We start from the raw sequence: 21,767 nt of genomic DNA on the forward strand, positions 1-21,767 counted from the left end.
ATTGAACTGTGGCTTCCTGGTTCATAGGTGGGCCCTTGGGGGTTTTTAAAGGATAATGAGGCTCAGCTTTATCCCAGATCCCATTGTATTAATCTGCTTGGGCTGCCATAACAAAATACTGCTGACTGGTCTGGCTTTAACAACAGAAATTTGTTTTCTTGCTGCCTGGAAGCTAGCGCCTGAGGGCAAGGTTTCCGAAGGTTTGGTTTCTTCTGAGGCCTCGCTCCCAGATGGCTGCCTTCTCCCCTGTGCTCACGCGGCTTCCTGTGTGTGCCCTGCGGTCTCTGTGTCCACATTTCCTCTCATAGGGACACCAGTCAGGTGGGATGAGGGCCAACCTGTATTGTCTCTTTTTAACGTAGTCACCTCTCTGAAGGCCCTGTCCCCAAGTTTACTGTCATATTCTAGGGGACTAGGGGTTAGGGCAGCCGTGGGCAAACTACGGCCCGCGGGCCGGATCCGGCCCTTTTGAAATGAATAAAACTAAAAAAAAAAAAAAGACCGTACCCTTTTATGTAATGATGTTTACTTTGAATTTAAATTAGTTCACACAAACACTCCATCCATGCTTTTGTTCTGGCCCTCCGGTCCAGTTTAAGAACCCATTGTGGCCCTCGTCAAAAAGTTTGCCCACCCCTGGGTTAGGGCCTCAATATATAAAATTTTGGGGAGACATAATTCAGCCCATAGCAAGTACAAACAACTTAGAAGGGATTTCCTGTTACCATGAGCCTTGATTTCAGCTGATGATCACTGTCGGCAGGGACAGCTCTCTGATAGCGTCTTACAAACTGTTGAGAGGAGACCGTTTTCCTCCTGTAAAGCTAAAACCTAAATTACTTACTTAACATTTTTGGGGGGTAAAGTAATACATGTATATTTTAAAAGGTCCCCACTAGTGGTCAGAGGTGTATTTATAAAATAGAATTCCCCATCTCCACTTCTGACTCTTATCTGTTTCTTTTTGTATTTATCTTTTTTTTAAAACCTCCGCATGTCTAGTGGATATATGCATACATGTAAGCGTTCTTTTACTTCCTATGGACAGGCTTCTTTGGTTGACTGTCTATTATGGTAGATGAGGGTATGAGTTCTCTTGTACCTTTTCCTCTATACCTTCATTCTCCTAATAAAATTATATACTCTTTTAAAAATCCATATGTGGTGTTTTCATAATTGTGACTGTATAAAAACTCTTTGGTAAGTCAATACTGTGACAGAATTGTCTTTTAATTTTCCTTGAGTTTTTAACTCATTTTTTTTTTCATTTGCTTTGTTCTCTTTGGACCTAAGTTTAAATTCTCCACATCTTCAAATGTCTTTGTAAAATATGTTAGTACAATATTCTATTCTCTCGAACCTGGAAGACAATTTACTCTCTTTCTTTCCCCACAGAAATAACCCTCTTGGATCCCGTGTAGCACTTCTGTCGGGAGTTGTTGCCTTCTGGGCCTCCACACACCTGTTACGTAGGGCTGCCCTTCATTCTCTGTCGGGGTCACCCTTAGCTTTCTCCTGTATTGGATGCCATCTTCTTGGTTTCCCTGCTGATTTTGATGGACTGTGTATTCTCCAGTAGATTCTTGAGAAAGGGTGGACATTTTGGAGATTTTGTCTCTATAAACATGTCTAAATTCTGTCGCCATTGAATATCAGGGCATTGCATTCAAAACTAAAAACAATCACTTAATTTTTTTCTTATTTTTAAAAATAGATATGACATTCTCATGAACCAAATTTTAAAAGATTCTGGGAGTTACAGATAGGGGGACTTTGTAGCATGAGGGAGTTCTTGGGGATGGTGAAAACTGTTCTGCATCTGATTATCATGGTGGTTACACCAGTTTCTACCCATGTTAAAACCTATAGAGCTGTGCACCAAAAGAAAAACGTTCAATTTGAATGTCTGGTAGTTTAATAAAATAAATAACAAATGAAGAGAATTTAAAAGTGCAAAAAGGAAGTCTCTTTTCTTTCTCTTTCCCTAGCCTTCCAGCCTTCCTTTGTGGAAGGAACCACTGTTATCATTCAATTATGTATTCTCCCACTTAGTCACTCATACAGACATTCACGGGTAAATCAGGCAGAATGGCAGGAAGTTAAATATGCTCAAGTATTTTCTGAGACTGCTAAGATTAGTGCTCTTAGAATATGTGTAAGTATGTAGTTAATCAAGCCAGGCACTAATCCATTACAACGGTTTCTCCTACAGTTGGCAAACACGAGTTGACTGGGCATAAAGTTGCTGTGAAGATACTCAATCGACAGAAGATTCGAAGCCTTGATGTGGTGGGAAAAATCCGCAGAGAAATTCAGAACCTCAAGCTTTTCAGGCATCCTCACATTATTAAACTGTAAGATCTGCTTCTGTTCCTAATATAATCCTGCCACTGTTTCGTCATTGTTGTTAACCTAATTAACACGCGGAGGGAGAAAGATGACTGACATTTCTTTGGGCTGTTCCTGAGGGGTTTGAAGTGTCTTCCTGTTCCTGTGTTAACCTAGCCTCATTCAAGGTCACTTAAGCCTGTGTTCCTGTATTGCCCTTGTGCTTATCAGCAGTTACCTTCCTCATTCTTTCTTGTCTTCTGGATCAGTGCCCTTCGGATAGAATGTTCAGGGCCCTACTTGCTGCAGGACCAGCAATGAAATAATTTGCTAGTCCAAAACCTTAACCCCCAAATTTCCACGTGTCAGCCTCACTAGAGACGTGCAGCAAATAGGGCTTCCCCCCAATGCTGCTTACTTCTGATAAAACAAATGACAGAGAACAGAATATCAGGAACCCACTATTGCGAAAGGGCAGTCACGTTACCGTTGTTTTACAGTTGCCACTTGTAGGGGTGTTGGATCATTTGTTTACTGCTCAGCTCCATTCTACAGGCTGTAAGTTAAAGCTGCTTAGGCTTTTGTACTGAACTAGCTGACTCCAAATTGGTTTCCCTTTCACCTCTTCTCATTTGATGAGGCGCCCTGGGGTTCAGTGCTGTGCATATGCTGATGACCCCTAAACATCCCGTTCTGAAGCCTCTCCCAGACTCATGCCCACTGCCTGCTCTCCATCTCCATGTGGATGTCTGAGCAGCCTGCGACACTCCCCGCTGCTGAAACAGAACTCGCTATCACTCTCCCCAACTTGCTCTTCCCACAGCTGTCCCCATCTCAGTGAATACCCAGTTCCTCCCGGTAGGAACTGTGGAGGTATCCTTCACCTCCCCCTTGCTCTCACTTCCTCCCATCCATCCCATTGCTTCCTTCCCAGCTCCTTCATCGCCATCAACCTGGGCTGCGCGCCCTTCATCTCGCTCATGGTCTGTGGCAGCAGCTCCTGCCTCCATCTCTACTGCGCACAATCACTTACTTCTTCACGTTGCTGCCACAGGTAACCTGTGAATAGGCCAGATCACATGACTACCCTGCTTGAAACTTTTGTCTTGGAGTAAATACCAAAGCTCTATCACGGCTTGTAAGGTTCTGTGTCCTCGGGCTTCCACTCTCCTCTGTGACTCCATCCCGTTTCTCTCTCCCAGCTCACTGTGCTCTCCTCCTGAGACATACTCCATCACCATCCTTGAACATGCCAGGCAGACTTCCACATGGGGGGCCTTTGCACTTGCTGCCCCCTCTGCCTGGTTCACCTCCTTCCTAGACAGTGGCACACTTCATCCCTCACTTCCATTAGGCTCTGCTCACATACTGCTTTCTCAGAGAGGCCTTCCTTGAACACTCCATATGAAAGGGTCCCCTCAGTTCGTTTTTTTCTTTCTCTTCAGAGCCTGTTCCACCACCTGAGATAATTAATGCTCATTTAGTTCATGCTTGTTGCCTGACTCCTAGGACATGAACCCCCCAGGAGGGCAGAGAAGTTTCGTTCCCTGTAGTTTTCTCAGCTCCTAGCACAGTACCTGGACTATTATAGGTGCTTAATAACTATTGATTGAATGAATGAATATACATGTTTTAATATTGGTAGATAATGTTTTCTCTCACCAGGTACCAGGTCATCAGTACACCATCTGATATTTTCATGGTGATGGAGTATGTCTCAGGAGGAGAGCTATTTGATTATATCTGTAAAAATGGAAGGGTAAGCAGTTCTGATTTAATCCTGTACCTGTTTGCAACTCTCCTTACCCCTTACCAGCTTCAGGACACTGTGTGGGAAGCGATTTTGTTAAGAGGTCTGTTTAATACCCATTTCCCTTAAGTCATTTGTTTGTCCAGAATCAGATAGTGTTTAGAGCTAGTAAGGACCTTACGGACGGGTTTCTCAGCCTACTTACACAGATGTGGAAACTGAGACTCAGTTTATGTATTTGCTCAAGGTCACATGACTTATTAATGACAGAACTGGAAGGAGACCACAGAACTCATGATTCTCAGACAATGCTTTGGGGGCATACAGATACTTTTAATATATGTCGTAAAGTATTAATCCTTACAAAATATATTATTAAATCTAGGCCTTGCTAGTAAACCTAGCCATATTTAAATTGCATTCACTTTTCTGTTTCCGAAATCTGATGTGCCTGAAGTAGTAAGAACAGCTGCATGAAGGACTTAGGTAGACGTAGAGAATTTAGAGTTGGAAGGAGCTCCAGAAGACATTTTGAATAGTATCTTCAGTTACAGTTACAAAAACTGAACTCTGACCCCCTGCCCATACTTTTTCTCACATCCAGGTTGTTGGCATGCAAAAGTCTCTACTATAGGAGCCATATCTAGCACCGAGCATCCATTCCCCCCCTCCTAATCTAAAGTTCTTTATGTCATTCACTTGTTCTCTATAGCATATGTTTATTTTCATCACACTCAACTCATTAACCAAGTTAATTTTCATTTGCCATTTCTTAACATGGTTCATGTAAATTTGAGGCACTCCACTTCTCTGTTCACTGTATCTCCCCACATCCCCTTTTCTGCCTACAATTATGGAAGTTGAATTGGCATCTTGTTTGCTTTTCCATTTCTTTGTCAGTTTGCTTAACATTATCGGAGTTTTCTTCTGTGTTTATCTGTTGCATATTAACATTTCAGTTGTCATCGTTTCTATTTCAAAGGTATTCCTTGTTTTCTGCAATTTTCTTTTCTATAAGTAGCCTTTTTTTCCTCCACAGATGTAATACTCTTATCTGAAGATGACAAGTAGTTAAATTTTTTTCTTGTGTTCCCTGCATTGTTTCTGGACAGTCTGTGCGCCCTGCTCCCTGGTTTTTTAAGATTCACTTTATTGGTCTTTCTTTGTCTCTCGTGCATTGGCCCTTCCTTACTGGATGTCCACTCATTGAGAGTGAAGGACTAAAGGCCTGGCTCATGTGGGTGGAACTGACTGATGGGTGGGCCTCCGCACAGGTTGGTTAGGTAGGGACGGACCATTGTATTGGGGTTCACCAAAGGTCAGTAACAGCAAACAGCTTTCTTTGGATCAGATAGTCGCTCCAGAAAAACCTTCCCGCTTCCCCGAGGGCATCAGCTCAGCTGCCAGCACCTGGAAGCTGAAAGGGGAAGAGGCTGCAGGTGACACGAGTCAGTCTGTTGACTTTCACGTACTCCCCATGTTTTCCGTCTGGGGCCTCAGCCCTGCCTTGCTGTCCTTGAGGACAGAGCTGGGTCAGCCGTACTGAGAAGCAAATGGTGGGTCTGACTCCCTAGCAGAGGAGTTTAGAACTTCATTCTTCAGCCAATTGTTCTGTTTTTAGCCCACCTCTCACCTCCACCTTCAAAATTTCCCAGGACTCCCCGTTTCTGAGCCTTTCCAGAGTCCTCTGTACAGACAAGTTATTGCTGGCTGCCGTGCCTACAGGCGTGGGTTTCCTCCTCTGGCTGGCGAAGCCTTTCTCCCTTTCATCCACTCTGCAGCTGGGTGGCACCTCTCCATTCCTGCTGGCTCTCCTCTGGCTCTCTTTGTCTTTATATGCAAATGTCCTTTCAGTAATATCTCAGGGAGCGGAGACGGAAGGTTCAGGCTGCCATGTGTGACTGGAAATATGCTTTGCCCTTTCTAATCTTCCTTTGTAAATTTCCCCTCCTGCATCCTTTGTGCTGTATTTATTATTAATATAGTGTAATCTTCATTTTTTTGTAGCCTATCTAGTTATTTTACCTCTTATATTTTGTTTAATCAATTAAGTTTTCTTCTCTTTCACATTTAGAACACATTCTTTTTTCATTTAGTATATTTGATATGAGTGCTTAAAAAAAACAAACCTACATTTCTCCTAGAAATAAAGGTGTTAGATGGCTAAATCATTAGCATTCTTTTTAGAGGGAAGGGTATCTCATAGTACTTGGATAACTTTTTAAAAAAATATTTCTTTATTGATTTTAGAGGAATGGAGAGGGATAGAGAGATGGATGAGAGAGAAACATTGATTAGCTGTCTCCTGTATGCCCCACACTGGGGATTGAGCCCCAAACCTGGGCATGTACCCTGACCAGGAATCGAACCCTGACCTCCTGGTTCATAGGTCAACAATCAAGGACTGAGCCACACAGTCCAGTCATACTTGATAGTTTTAATTTTGCTTTAAAAAATATTATTATCTCATCTTTTCTCCCAGATAACCTATGCCATTTAAGGTATAAAAATCTCATTTTTAGAATGCTAATTTGTGACCTGTGTTAGAGAATTGCATATTAGAATTCTTCACCTTCCTTAAGTATTAATAGCTTATTAGTTAAATACCCCATCTTGGGAGCAAGCATGTCAAAGTAATGATTATGAAAAAAAAAACACAAAATAAGAAACTATGGAAAAATGGAAAGAGAATTTTTAAAAGAATATTTAAAAAAACGTAGTTGCAGCAAAAGATAATCTTTTCAGTAAGTAAAGATAGATGCTTTTATATTTTATAAAATAAATGGAATTAAAGTTTTTCTTCTGTTAAAACGAAAACGTCTTTTATTTCAGGACATAAAGTGAGGTGATTGCTTGTTAATTCATTGACAATGCTGTAAATGTCACTCCCTCACATAGTCTGACATAGTATCCCCGTCACAGCATAACTGTGTCCTTGTCCTGCTTTATTTTTCTTCAAAGCACTATCACTCGTTTATTTTACTGTCTATTTTCTCAACTGTATTAGTCCCTCTGTTGCTACATAGCATTCAACAGTCATGAGGTTTTCAATAAATATTTGTTAAAGGAATGAAAGATGAAACGTTTTGAGTTTATAGGAGAAAACATATCTAGTTTTAGGCAGAAATTGAAACTGTCTGAAATAGCTCATGAGATATAAAGGAAAGCAAGCTATAGCAATGGAGTTTTGAAAGTGGTCACTTTAGAAAGTTGAGTTACTGATTTGGGTTCCAAGATCCTCCTAGAATTTTTGTTTGTGCTGCATAGCTCTCCTCTGCATTTCAAAAGTATCTTATAAGTGAGGTCCATGCACTCATACAGTTACATAGATTGGAGAATTAATTTCTGTTGAAAGACACACCTTTAAGATGCCTCTCTACTCTTCTTAGCTGGATGAAAAAGAAAGCCGACGTCTGTTCCAACAAATCCTTTCTGGAGTGGACTATTGCCACAGGCACATGGTGGTCCACAGAGACCTGAAACCGGAAAACGTCCTGCTGGATGCACACATGAATGCCAAGATAGCTGATTTTGGTAAGGAGATTTTTTCAGTTTCACGTGCATCACGTTCAATGAACATGGGTAGCATTCTTCAGATAACTCTTACTTTTATGTCCTAGACTGAGTATTCCAAAGTAATAGATCTTCACCATTTTGTTCTTGAGCATGCGAAAAGGAGGAGAGATCTAGGAATTTTCTTTTCTTAGCTTTATGTCTTTAAGATGGAGTTTTGTGACAGTAAGTAAACAGTGGTAGTAGAGACATCATTTGAAGGAACCCATTATGTGTAAAGGAGAAGTTAGTGACCTGTTTACAGTGTATTCTTTTAATCAATTATGGAGCAAGAGGTAGGAGACTGGGATGCAGTTATTTAAACTTTGGAAGCCAGAAGATGAATTATATGAACAAAATTATTTAGGGGAAAAAAAGAGAAGATGTTTTAAATGATAGAAAAACAGTTTCAACTTGAGAAAAATGTAATTTCAGCCAGAAAATACAAATTTTGACAGATTATCAAAAATGAATTTAAGTTTCTTTTATTTCCTATAGAAATTGCTATTACCATTGTTAAGTCTAACAGAAAAATGAATTGAATACATTTTTGAGAAGATATAGGGTCTTTTTGTAGTAAAACTATGAGGGAACTTCGATTTTCAAAATTATTATATTTTATTAAAGAATCAGAACAGGGATTAAAAGAAACTTTCAATTTTAATTCTTCTCTGTTCTACATTTTTTTCTAGTAATTTCTGTACTAATAAAATTTAAACATGCCAAGTTTATTTTAGTAAGCACAGTGACTAATAGCTTAATACATGCTCATTAAATTGAAAAAAATGCACTAACTTTAAATGTTGAAATAGATTACAAATTTTAGGGCATAGTGGCAAAATATTTGGGAATAGTAAAGACTATAGGATTTTGTTGGAGTAAAGAATAAAATGGTGTATTACTTTAATGCAAACTCAATGGTATTGTTTAATGGAGTTTAGCTTTTATTTTTATCCTTGGGAAATCTTGAGTAGTGGATTTTGTGCATTTTCAGGTCTTTCAAACATGATGTCAGATGGTGAATTCTTAAGAACAAGTTGTGGCTCACCCAACTATGCTGCACCAGAAGTAATTTCAGGAAGGTAGTATTTGATGCTCCCTGCCCTCACTACATCTGTAATTGTCTTTTTCTCCTAGATTTTGTTAGTCTGTACGTAGTGCCTATAGTGTTTAATTTAGTGAAAGGATCGGAACTTAAGGCTTACTCTTTTCTTATCCAGAAAGAGTTCTGTTTTAAGAATAAAACATTGTAATTAAGGCCTCTATTTATAGAGGAGAATGTTGGTATGCAAAGTCAATGTTACATTAAAGTAATTAGATGAGAGTACTTAACATTTTTACTCCCTGGTAGAAGAAATTGGAGGTTTAAAACTAGTGAGTTTTAAAGGTAGGTAAGACCTTAAAAACTTGGTTAATACAGAAATATCTAGTAGTTACAAGTGGCTTACTGTTTACTTAGATCAGGGGTGGGGAACTGTTTTTCTGCCAGTGGCCATTTGGATAGTTATGATTCACATAATAGAAATTTATGTTGCTATGAAAAAAGCTCCTAGATTTATTGAACTTCAAGTCCCGCCTGCAGTTGCCCTGGCAGGGGCAGCCCAAATGATTTCATGGGCCTTATAAGGTCTGTGGGCTGGATGTTTCCCACCCCTGATTTAGATGAAGAATTAAAATTGTAATGTGTAGCTTTAATTTTTCAAATAGATAGTATTTTGTAGTAGCTTAAGGTTTTATGATAAAGTGTCTTGGAGAATTGGACTCAAGTATTAATAAAATCTTCAGACTTCATTTATTTTGAATTGTCATAAAGTTTTTTAGAGACTGCAGTACTGTAAGAATGCTAACCTCTCAAATTACTAAGTTAATGTTTGAAACAATGAGAATCTTTGTAAGGTGCACCTTTTTGAATAGTTTAGATGACAGGGAAGTTTAATTTTTTTAAAAAGAGTAATTGTTCTTCACTGTATCACTGAAATTCAAAACAGAAGGTTGATTTTGTTTACTAGTTTTTATAGTTAACTTTTAAAAAATATATTTTTTTTATTGATTTCAGAAAGGAAGGGAGAGAGAGAGAAACATCAGTGATGAGAAAGAATCATTGACTGGCTGCCTCCTGCATGCCCCACACTGGGGACTGAGCCTGCAACCGGGGCACGTGCCCTGACCAGGAATTGAACTGTGACCTCCTAGTTCATAGGTTGATACTCAATCACTGAGCCATGCTGGCCGGGCTATAGTTAACTTTTAAGAACTTTTATTCAAACCACTTGTCTTTGTTTGAATGTTTCAGATCCTGATTAATTTGTAATGCAGAAATATTGTAGTACTTTCTTCCTATTTTCATAGGCTTGCTTGCCTAACCTGTTCAGAGAAATTATTATTTCTATAAAGTCATGGCTATGAATAAGGCATAAGTATCCTAATTTTAGATTTAGCAAGTTTTATCATTTTATATTAACTTAGTGTCCAAAATTCTTTAAAAAATTTCATTTGTGCTATCTAAATTCTTTTGGGAAGAAAATTTAGCATCTAGATACTGGGGGCAGGGTTAAATAAATACAAATAAATGTATTGTAATTATGCATATATGCAATGGGCCATGACTGAAGTCTGATTTTCCTAGTTTGCATAAGGGCTTTCTGTGAGATCTGGATGAATGGAAACTTTTACTTTCAAAACAGTGTTTATAGTGGGAAGAGATCAACCAAAGAACTTGTATGCATATATGCATAACCCATGAACACAGACAATAGGGTGGTGAAGGCCTGGGGTAGGGACGTAGGGGCAGCTAGGAGAGGTCAGTGGGGGGAAGGGGACATATGTAATACTTTCAACAATAAAGATTTAAAAAACAAAAACAGTGTTTACTGATCAGTTCAACAATTTCTTTGACCGATTTAAATAAATCCTTTCTCCGAAGCCAGACTTTGCATGGGGTATCTGACCAGTCTGCAGCTAGGCTGGTCAGCTGGCCACAGTGCACTGCAAACAGAATCGTCTGTGAACCAGTTAGCGTGGCTTCCTTCCAGGCTCAGGCCCCTTTGCCTTGAGGAGGTCTTGGGTTACTGGGGAGACTGGATGTAGAGTCCGTCACTAGAGAATATTCTCAGTTGATGAAAGATCATTTCCTCTTTCCTCTGTAACCAAATAACAGTAGTTTTAAATTCACTGATGATATATTTGCTCAAGGTTTGGGACTATTGGTTGAATCTCATGAGGGCCATAGATGGTAGTAAGAACAGAATTTTAGCTCTAGTCTGTAAATTAAAAAACAAACTTCTGACTTTTGTTTTCAAAGAAAGTATGGATAGAATTAGTACAAAATCTTAATATGTAGTATACAGCACTGATTACACAAACTATAATAATAAAAGCATAATATGCTAATTAGACCAGACAGCCAAACGACCTTCCGGACAACCTTCTGGATGAAGCTGGGGCTGCGAGGGCCAGACCCCTTGTGCGAATTTCGTGCATTGGGCCTCTAGTCTATAATAATAAAAGCATAATATGCTAATTAAACTGGACAGCCAAACGACCTGGATGAAGCCGCAGTGGTGGGGGCCGAGGCAAAGGAGGTTAGGGGCAAATAGGCCGGCAGGCGAGCAGTTAGGGGTGATTAGGCAGGCAGGCAGGCAGAATAGGAGCGATTAGGCAATTGGTTAGGGGTGATCAGGCAGGCAGGCAGAGTGGTTAGGGGCAATCAGGCAGGCAGGCGAGTGGTTAGGGGCGATGAGGCAGGGAGGCAGAGTAGTTAGGGGTGATCAGGCAAGCAGGCAGGTGAGTGGTAAGGGGCGATGAGGCAGGGAGGCAGAGTAGTTAGGGGCGATCAGGCAAGCAGTCAGGTGAGTGGTTAGGAGTCAGCGGTCCTGGATTGCGAGAGGGATGTCCGACTGCCAGTTTAAACCAGCAGTCAGACATCCCCTGAGGGGTCCTGGATTACGAGAGGGTGCAGGCTGGGCTTAGGGACCCCCTTCCCTCCTGCCCCCCCCTGCACAAATTTCATGCACCGGGCCTCTAGTATTCTAATAATTATTTATGAACTATCCATACTTAACATTTTAAAAAATATATATATTTTTATTGATTTCAGAGAGGAAGGGAGAGGGAGAGAGAGAAACATCAATGATGAGAGAGAATCACTGATAGGCTGCCTCTTGCCCGCCTCATACTGGGGATCGAGCCCACAACCTGGGCATATGCCTCAACTGGGAATCGAACTGTGATATCCTGGTTCATAGGTGGACACTCAACCACTGAGCCATGCCAGCTGGGCCGTACTTAACATTTTTGGTTAAATGACTGACTCTTACGTTACTAACCCAGTGGGTGTTTCCTGTTGCAGACTGTATGCAGGTCCGGAGGTAGACATATGGAGCAGTGGGGTTATTCTCTATGCTTTGTTATGTGGAACCCTTCCATTCGACGATGACCACGTGCCAACCCTTTTTAAGAAGATATGTGATGGAATCTTTTATACCCCTCAGTATTTAAATCCTTCTGTGATCAGCCTATTGAAACATATGCTGCAGGTGGATCCCATGAAGAGGGCCACAATCAAAGATATCAGGTAATAAAGCAACTTGCACATTATCAGGTCTAATAGTGTCAATGATGTAAGGTAAGTGAAAGGAAAAGTTGCAGGATAATATGTACTGTTTTTATGTTAAAAAATAGCATATAGACACATTAATTTATTGTGTTACTTAAAAATATTGTGAGATTGGTAGGAGGGAGGTTTTTCACTTTTTACTTGTGCATCTTTATTTGTTTTGAAATTGTAATAGTGAGCATTATATTACTTTTTTAAAAATATATTTTTTATTGATTTTTTACAGATAGGAAGGGAGAGGGATAGAGAGCTAGAAACATCGAAGAGAGAGAAACATCAATCAGCTGCCTCCTGCACATCCCCCACTGGGGATGTGCCCGCAACCAAGGTACATGCCCTCGATTGGAATCGAACCTGGGACCCTTCAGTCCACAGGCCGATGCTCTATCCACTGAGCCAAACCAGTCAGGGCTATATTACTTTTTAAATAAAAAAAATAGCTAATGAAAAATAAAAGGACCCTAATAGGGTCCTTTTTGTAGTGCTTCTATGAGATTTTTCTATAGTATGCTTCGTATTTGACATTTAAGTATTCTTATTAGGATTAAAACTTTTTAGTAGTTAATTTATGTGTAGTTATTTGAGTTCTGATCTCATGAAATTATTCTTTTTCCTTTTGTTCATCTCAAGGAATAGAAACATTTTAGTATAATCCATGACATACTTTTTGAAGTGGTAGATATTGAATCACATATGAAGTTACTATTTTGTAAGCACATAATCCATCAATATTGCCAGTTTCTTACAGTTTAACCTAATAGTTTAAGTAAGACAAAGGTGATGAGAGAGAAACATCCATCAGCTGCCTCCTGCACACCCCCTACTGGGGCTGTGCCTACAATGAAGGTACATGCCCTTGACCGGAATCAAACCTGGGACCCTTCAGTTCGACGCTCTGTCCACTGAGCCAAACCGGTTAGGGCAATTTCCCTTGATAGATAGAATGAAATGTGAGCCAGAAGAGGAAAATCTCAGTTTAAAAAAAAAAAAATGCTACAGTATAATATAGATAAATGAATTTATATCCTAAATTCCCCAACTGTTACTTTCAGTCTCATCTCTACTAAAAATCCTTCTCCTGGCCCTGCCTTTTTCTCTCAGGGAACATGAATGGTTTAAACAGGACCTTCCAAAGTATCTCTTTCCCGAGGACCCGTCATATAGTTCAACCATGATTGATGACGAAGCCCTGAAAGAAGTGTGCGAGAAGTTCGAATGCTCCGAAGAGGAGGTTCTCAGCTGCCTTTACAGCAGAAACCACCAGGACCCGCTGGCCGTCGCCTACCACCTCATCATCGATAACAGGAGAATAATGAATGAGGCCAAAGATTTCTACTTGGCGACAAGCCCGCCGGACGCTTTTCTCGACGACCACCATTTGAGTCGGCCCCACCCTGAGAGAGTGCCCTTCTTGGTTGCCGAAACTCCCAGGGCACGCCACACCCTCGATGAATTAAACCCACAGAAATCCAAACACCAAGGTGTAAGGAAAGCAAAATGGCACTTGGGAATTAGAAGTCAAAGTCGGCCAAGTGACATCATGGCGGAAGTTTGTAGAGCAATTAAACAGCTGGATTACGAATGGAAGGTAGGAAAGGAAGAGCATTCTGATTATTGGCACATTTGGCAAACCTGTGGTGTTTCATAGACGAACTGCTTGTGACTTTGTTTTTGTCCCTACCGTACGCCAGGTCGTGAACCCATATTATTTGCGCGTTCGAAGGAAGAATCCTGTGACAAGTACATACTCCAAAATGAGTCTACAGTTATACCAAGTGGATAGTAGAACGTATTTATTGGATTTCCGGAGTATTGACGGTATGTACATCCCAGAACACCACAGACGACGTATTAGACCTATTACCGAACTTGGCTTTTTTGTCTTTGATTCTTTTGATGCGTCTTGAATTGTTCCTCGTAACTCAATAGAAAAAAAAAGTAATATGAGATTTTGTGCTTTTGTGATGTCAACATTTGTAAATCTTGGTATTCTTGTAGTCTTAGACTATATTGTCCTTGTAAGATTATGTTGTAGAATTCTTAAAGCCAGACGCAGTCTCATCCTAAAGCAATAATAGCTTCTGCCACATTTCTGTTTTTTGAAGTGGCTCATTTTGGTAAGATAAATATTTTATTTAGAAATAATTGTTGACTTTTCTGTAGGTTTTATTAAATAATTTCTTACCTGATACTTAATAAAATTTTTACTTTTCACTCGAAGATTAGGTAATAGTTCGTAGCTTTTAGAGTTGAGTGACAAGGCGCTGTGAATAGATTTGATGAGTAGCTCCAGAGAACAAGGCATTATTGGCTGGGTCAGGTTTCTTGCAGGGCCCTTGAGAAATGTTTTGTAGGGATTTCTGGTTATTTTTCTCCTCGGAACCAGCCTTTTCCTTCACGCTTGACGCTACAGACATAATCAGAGATGGGCATCTTTTGTCATTTTTGTGAGAGTTACATGTTTCCAGGATCATTTACTTTTCAATAAGTGTGCTTAAATAATAGGTCTCTTTTGTGTAAAATGCACTGTAGAAGGATTCCTGAGACTAAAGCTTTTTATGTCCATGGTAACTCTCACAGTTAGCGAACAGTGACATTAACCTTCTACCTAGACTGTTGAACATTTCTAGTTACCAGCTATTATAAACAGTCACTGACAACCTGATGATCAAATCACTGAAATATTTAGAATTTTAAATTAGGTCTTTTAGTTGGTCATTAAATTAATGATCCTATTGCTCTGTACGATCTTAAAGTACCTTCTTGAATTTTATTAAAGAAACGTTAATTATGTTGAGTATTGTTTTACTGTTTTAATAGTTTGAAAATGAAAATCTCTACTTAGAAAATACATCTCTGATTACCATTATGTATGGTTTGCCAGAATATCTCCTTTTCAAATATTTAGATTAGTTAACTTGAAGAAAATTGCAGAAAGCACATACTTGTTTTTTGTTGTTGGTTTTATTTTTAAATGGGAAAAAAATGTCTTAAATGCCAAGGTATATCTATGATAGACTATAATACTATAGTAAATGTGCAATAATCTTGACGTTGTTTGAAATTTACATTAACTCATATTTCCCAAGTGTATATGCTATTAAAACTAATTTACCTTATCTATTAAAAAACCTGTTGGAACACATTTGACTCATAATTCAGGTAAATATTCTTTCTCTACTCCATCATTATAAAAGGGTATAGCTGTATATATAAAAATTCTCTCATAAACAAAGCCTATAATTAGGTAAATGTTTATGGCAATTCTTTATTGGCCAAATTAATTAAGATGTGTTGCTATTTTTCTTCATCTAAGATTGTATGGAATATAGTCAGATGAGACAACTCACCTCTGAATTCTTCTGTCTTTAAGCACTCAGAGATAGTGTCTACATAGTATCAGAAAGACACAGGTTTGAGCTGTGATATGCTGTCCAAGCTTTTCTGCTTATCTTTATGTCCAAAGAGTGCTTATCTGTTAACACTAAATCAGTCAGAGATATGGAGTGGGTTTTACTTTTCTCACTGTTTTTGGATCAAATTCTCAACTTTTGCACCTGGTTTACCAATGCACTGACCATTTATTGTTTTTGTACTGTGTTCCCAACTTCGTTTTTTTCCTGCTTTTCTTCACTGTTGCTCTTTTATGAGATCTTAGATCAAATGTGAAGAGAAAATGGGTGAGTGAAAAACACTGAGATGGGAGTTAGGAGACTTGGATTCTAGATTTACTTCCCTGTTCATTGGTTACCAGTGGCAAGTCAGTTAACTTTTGGGGGTTTGTTTTCATATTGATGAAACAAAGAGTTGGATGAGATATCTTCCAAAAGTACATTTATTCTATGATTTCATTATGGAGGGATTAAGTTCTATTGCTAAGGAATGATATTCATTAAGCCTCAAGTTATTAGTTTATTGGGCTCTTATTCTTGGATTGCAAGATTGATGAGTAGCTACAGACTGTACCTAATCTTTTTTTTCTTTCATTTTATTTATTTATTTATTTATTTATTTATTTATTTATTTATTTATTTACTTACTTACTTACTTACTTATTTTGTGCCCAATCTTGATGAGCCATCAGGAGAATGCATGCTATGTGTAAAAAAGGTGAGTAATTTAATACGGATGCTTTGCTTCTGTTTGAGAAGGGATTCAAAATAGACATGCTCTTGATAGCTGGTCAATGATTGCACTCAAAAAAGAGAGTGAAATACTATTGAAATGTGGGTGTGTGAAGTGGATTCTAATAAGTTGAATTGTATTTTGCCCAGATGAAATTATGGAAGCCAAATCAGGGACTGCGACGCCACAGAGATCGGGGTCAGTTAGCAACTATCGATCTTGCCAAAGGAGTGATTCGGATGCGGAGGCTCAAGGAAAATGCGCAGAAGCTTCTCTTACCTCATCTGTGACCTCACTTGACTCTTCTCCTGTTGACTTAACTCCAAGACCTGGAAGTCACACAATAGAATTTTTTGAGATGTGTGCGAATTTAATTAAAATTCTTGCACAATAAACCTAAAACTTTGCTTATTTCTCTGATAGCAATAAGCATGCATAATAAATTATAGCCAAATGCTTCCATTTATAATCAAGTTATACATAATTATAACTGAGGATTAGCCTTTTGGAATGCATTTTGCACAGGGATTGGAACCTGATTTAGTTTAAAAGCCTAATGTGCAAAAATGAATTAAGGTAATTTTGTTCCCTGTTTCAGTAGGCATACAGCATCATAAAATATACACAATGAATTATAGGTCTCTCAGGCTCACTTGATTTTTGGCTCTTTTATACTTAGTGTACACAGGGCTTTGTAGAATATTAATTTACCATAAAGGCCTTCATTTGTTATTACATGTTGTGTTATATATTTGCTTCATAAATTTATTCAATAAATACTTGCCTAGAATCCCCAGAGAACTTTATGGGTGATTTTGTTTTCTGGGCTCCTGAACTTCTTAGGTAGCAAGTATCTTCCAACAGTAGGGACAGCATGGAGGACTCTTCCATATTCCGCCCCCCCCCCCCCCCCTTAATATTCTATAGTATTTGGTGAGTCACATCAAAGATTAGACACATGCAAGTTTTCTCTTTAGTTTGGTTAAGTCCAGAAACACATACAGAACTAACATTTAAATTTCTAGGCAGCGAGTTTAATTTTAACAATTTGTCCCTATATTCTGTACATAAATTGCTCTTTTTGTTGTAAGAGCTGAGTTGCATATACTGTGAATACATCATGTTGTTTTTGCCAATCTTACCTGTTCCTTTGCTCCTCCTGTCAGTATTGAATGTATGCAAACACTTCTTGTTGTTTGATCATATATCTTTTAAATTGATTCACTGCACAGAAAGAACACCTCTTACAAGCTATTTAAAGGTTCAGATGTGACTTTTGCTTCCAGATTTCATTATAAACATTTATACATGTGTGCCTACCACTTGGATTCAACACTTGTTAACATGTTGCCATATTTGCTTTATACTTGTGTACATGGATATAGTTATACATATATTTTTGTATATATGATATGCTCTTCCCTGAACCATTTGGATGTTGTAGACCTACCCATTACCCCTCAACACTTCAAGCATGTTCTAAAAATAATTATTTAAAAAATATTTTAAACCATAATCCTGTTACAAAAATAATTCCCTAATGTAACTTAATCATGCATATTTAGATTTTCCCAGTTCTCCAAATTTCTTTTATAGCTGGTTATTTCAAACCAGATCCAATTAAAGTTTACACATTGCATTTGGTAATGTCCTCTTAGGTATAACACTATTTTAGTAAACTACGGAAATAATTGGATAGTTCTAAATGGTCACATTTGTTTTGCTTTTTAATTACTTTTAAAAAGGTAGTATTATGGGAACCGCCTAAAGATGCTTAATCTTCCTAAGATTTCTGATTTATAGTCTTTTTCTTGCTCTTAGCAATAGCGTTACATTACAGGTATAAATGAAGATTTAAAGTCACCTCAGATAAAATTGCTATCATGTGTATGCTAATAAAAAATAAAAGTATTACTCATATTCGCCTTATACAATTTTAACTTCAAGAAATGGATATTTTTTGCTGTTAATCATTTTTCCATTGTAAAAGCTCTCCCCCCGCCCCCTCGTTTAAGACTGTTAATGTAGGGTTTGTTGTTTTGTGTGTGTGTTTTTTTTGCAAATACAGGGAGCACCTGTGTAATTGGACAGTAACGGACTCAGATGTCATGGTAGCTTGCATAGTACTGTCGTTGATTTGCCTCCAGCACCCCTAGGAACATGCACTGAATCCAAAAGAAAAATCTGGGCTTCTTTTTGTCCAGGGCTTGTTCTATTCAATTTAGAATCTGAAAGCTGTATAAAATAGTAGGAGTTCCATTTAGGTATAAGTTCAAAACTATACTTTAAATTGTACGTGGTCCTCTGTTTCGAAGATACTGATTTACTAGGTAGGCTCTCTAAATGCAGCATTGTTCCTGATGTTAAGAACAGAGACTATTTTTAAAGTTACACATCTGTATATAGAACTAAGACATTGCTGTAATGTCTCTGTAAGCTGTTATGGGGCAGGGGAGGTGGGGGAAACAAAAGGAGGAACCAATTAAATAGGACCTTCTAAAAGTTGTTACGTTTGTAAACTTTGCTTCTTTTTAAGTTATTGTGATTCCTTTTAGTTACTGAGTTTTATTTTGAAGATATTTAAATCTTGCACTTGTACAAATAGTATGATAAATGCATAGACTATTGCAGTAAGTTCTTTTTTAAGCTGGGACATTTGAAATGACAGCTTTTCGTTGAGTATGTAAAGGTTGCATCAGAATTTTCACGAATTTATTGTAGTTTGCAAATTCTTACTAATTGAAAATGTAAAAGAGTCAATGCAAATTATTTTTTATCTTTTTTTATCTTCAGCAATTTATATTTTTTTGTGATTTTATGCAACCATATTTTTACTTTGTTTTGACAACTGAAAGATGTATAAGGTTTTTTTTGCCAGAAATGTACTATATACATAGTTTTAAATATAACAGATTTTACTGATATGTAAAAATTTTGCCATTAAAATAAATGATTTCTCACTGAGAGGAACTTTTCTACCACGTTGGGGGATATGGGAGCTTAATATATCATATCTAATTTAAAATAATTTCACTGAAATAAAATTCATTGCTTTTACTTTGATTATATATTCTCTTGAGATGCTTTTATAGTTTTTTTTCACAGTTTTAAATGATTTTATACAAAAAGTCCTGCCCTCTCTTACCCCTGCCCCACCCTTTTGGACCTTGTAGTGATAACATTCACATTGAATACCTGCTTGCTGGACTGTGGCTATGCGTAGAACTTTATGCATTTATGCTCTGACTGGCACCTTTGGAATGAAAGAAAAATATGCATTATTTAAATTTTTTCCCCCTTAAACTCCTATTGCCCACCTCCACAGTAGAAATCTCTTTTTCATTGTGAGTTCTGGCCAGATGAATGAAATTCCACACACAACATAATAGTAGTACAGTATACATCAGTCTTCATGGTGCAATATTCTGAGACACGTTCATGTTTGTTTTGAATGGAGTATATTTAAGTATAAAATTTAAAATGCTTTGATTTAGAAATGGGTAATAAAAACCCATCATTTTTCATGTTTTACAATGTGCTTAACTTTTATAGCCTCTGGGAGAATGAAATGGGGAAAAACCCACTTTTTTTTTTTTTATAGCTGACCATCTGCACCTCCCTTTTAGAAACAATGTACCTAAATATAATGGCAGTGCTTGGACAGACATTAACTTTTGTCTCAACTCTAGAGAGATGTCACAGCGTAAGTCCAGGCGGGTTTGAGAGAACATTGATTAAAGCTGGGAACGGTGGCGCAGGAAGGAATTAGGGTAGAAGCACCAACCGGGGGAAAGTTACAGGGAAGCTAGCCGAGAGGGGCTGCTGTGAGCTCTCCAGGAAGTGGGAGAAAAGGGGGGCACTGGAGACAGCACCAGGGGGTGAGCTTGGAATGAGCTTCCGCTGGCCACTGCTCCCCTGGTTGCAAGTCTCCTGGGGACCCCTAGAGTTTTAGGAAGAAATTAAAAGTTCATGCCGTGGGAGGGGCGGGGTGTGCTTCTATAGCGAGCGAGCCCTCACTGAGCCTTTGTCCAGAGCGAGGGCTTTTATCCCCCCCCCCCCGCCCCTTTTTATTTCTGCAGGTGAAAATCTCAGGGGAGGGTTTCAGTAAAATAGTCATCCGGCTTCCAGGTGCGATTTAAATATGATGATGCATCAAAATGAGTGTGCACTGGAGTTATTCTTTGGTCCGTCTTACTTATACCTTAGGTCTGTCTGGCTTTAACGGGGTTTTTGTTCTGTGTTCCCTGACTTCACCTGTCCCTGGGGTAGGGGGTCCAGATGGCGTTAATCGGGTCTTTGTTCTCCATTTCCCAGGCAGGGTGACTTCCAGTCCCCTGGTTAGGGCGGGGAGGTGTGAACGCCTGCTCTCAGGTGTTCTTGGCTGGGAGATAAGGTCTTGGATTCCCCAGCTGGCTGTAACTGTCCAAACTGCTTGGCCCTGTTGGATTTTCTTGTGTGTTCTGCTCCGCTTGCCGGGGAATCTTCCAGGCTTCTTACTGTCCTGCACCCGGAGGCTCCCCCTGCAGGAGCGCTGGCGGGCACCGGTGGCTTTCCTCGGGGCCGCGGTGGCAGAGCGACCTTTTTCCGGGGATGTTGGGCCTCCGGAGGCGATTCCATTGGTGGCCACAGCGGGTGGGGATGCCCAGGGCGCCTGTGGGCGGGGCCGGGGCTGCGCACCGGGGAGCCCCGCGCACCGGGGAGCCCCCGCGCACAGGTGAGGCCCGCGCACAGGGGAGCCCCTCCCCACCCGGTCACAGCGCTGGGCCCGCGGAAGCCGGGTCCACAGCAATGGCCTGCCTTCACACAGCACAGCTGCAGTGACGACAACCTCAGGTTCCCAGGTGCCCGAACACCCCGCACTTATTTTCAAGTCGGGAACCACAGCTTGTTTAGGCCATAATTCCCCCTCCTCTGTCAAACGTGTGTCTCCCGAAGTCCACAGCGGACGCTCCCCGGCCTGCTTCCCTGGCCCTTTTTCAGTGAGTCCGCCTCTGGCCCCTGCGTGGGGCCGGCCTCCACAGCGAGAGCGGACACTCTTCAGAGCAGGACCATACCTTCCTGCAATAAAGCGCCCACACCACTCTCCCCGCGCCTCCCGGGTTCACCGCTGGCCGGCTGGGTCGCGCAGCCGCAGTTTCCCACGCCCTGCCGCTGGCGCCTGCGCACTCGATACTTCCGCCTGCTGCTAGAGGGCGCGCCCAGCTCGGGTGGCTGGACTACAAATCCCAGAGGGTAAAGGGGGGGGGTGGCCGCCATGACTTCTGGGATTCGTGGTCCAGGGGAAGGATTGGCGGATGAGAAAAGCTTTGAGAAGCGTCTCTTCCCTGCAGGTTTCTCTGGACGCTTCCGACAACGCGGGTCGGTCAACCCTGTATCTTGGATTTTAAAAAGTAGGCA

General features: G+C 39.9%; 1 protein-coding gene across 4 annotated transcripts in view; it reads left to right on the plus strand.

Annotated features, from left to right (window-relative positions):
* Positions 1-19,433, plus strand: part of PRKAA1 (protein kinase AMP-activated catalytic subunit alpha 1) — a 31,477-nt gene extending 12,044 nt beyond the window's left edge. For 3 of the 4 annotated variants that reach the window (XM_059694873.1, XM_059694872.1, XM_059694870.1), the window contains 8 exons: positions 2,213-2,354; positions 3,994-4,087; positions 7,468-7,612; positions 8,625-8,712; positions 11,979-12,203; positions 13,347-13,833; positions 13,937-14,063; positions 16,520-19,433. In XM_059694873.1, the coding sequence (XP_059550856.1) occupies positions 4,028-4,087; positions 7,468-7,612; positions 8,625-8,712; positions 11,979-12,203; positions 13,347-13,833; positions 13,937-14,063; positions 16,520-16,764 (1,377 nt within the window). In that variant the 5' untranslated portion in view covers positions 2,213-2,354; positions 3,994-4,027 and the 3' untranslated portion in view covers positions 16,765-19,433. The remainder of the gene's footprint in view (positions 1-2,212; positions 2,355-3,993; positions 4,088-7,467; positions 7,613-8,624; positions 8,713-11,978; positions 12,204-13,346; positions 13,834-13,936; positions 14,064-16,519) is intronic. The other variant, XM_059694874.1, reaches the window with a different exon arrangement.
* The last annotated feature ends 2,334 nt before the right edge of the window (positions 19,434-21,767 follow it).

Source organism: Myotis daubentonii, chromosome 4, assembly GCF_963259705.1.
Source record: "Myotis daubentonii chromosome 4, mMyoDau2.1, whole genome shotgun sequence".
NCBI lineage: Eukaryota > Metazoa > Chordata > Mammalia > Chiroptera > Vespertilionidae > Myotis > Myotis daubentonii.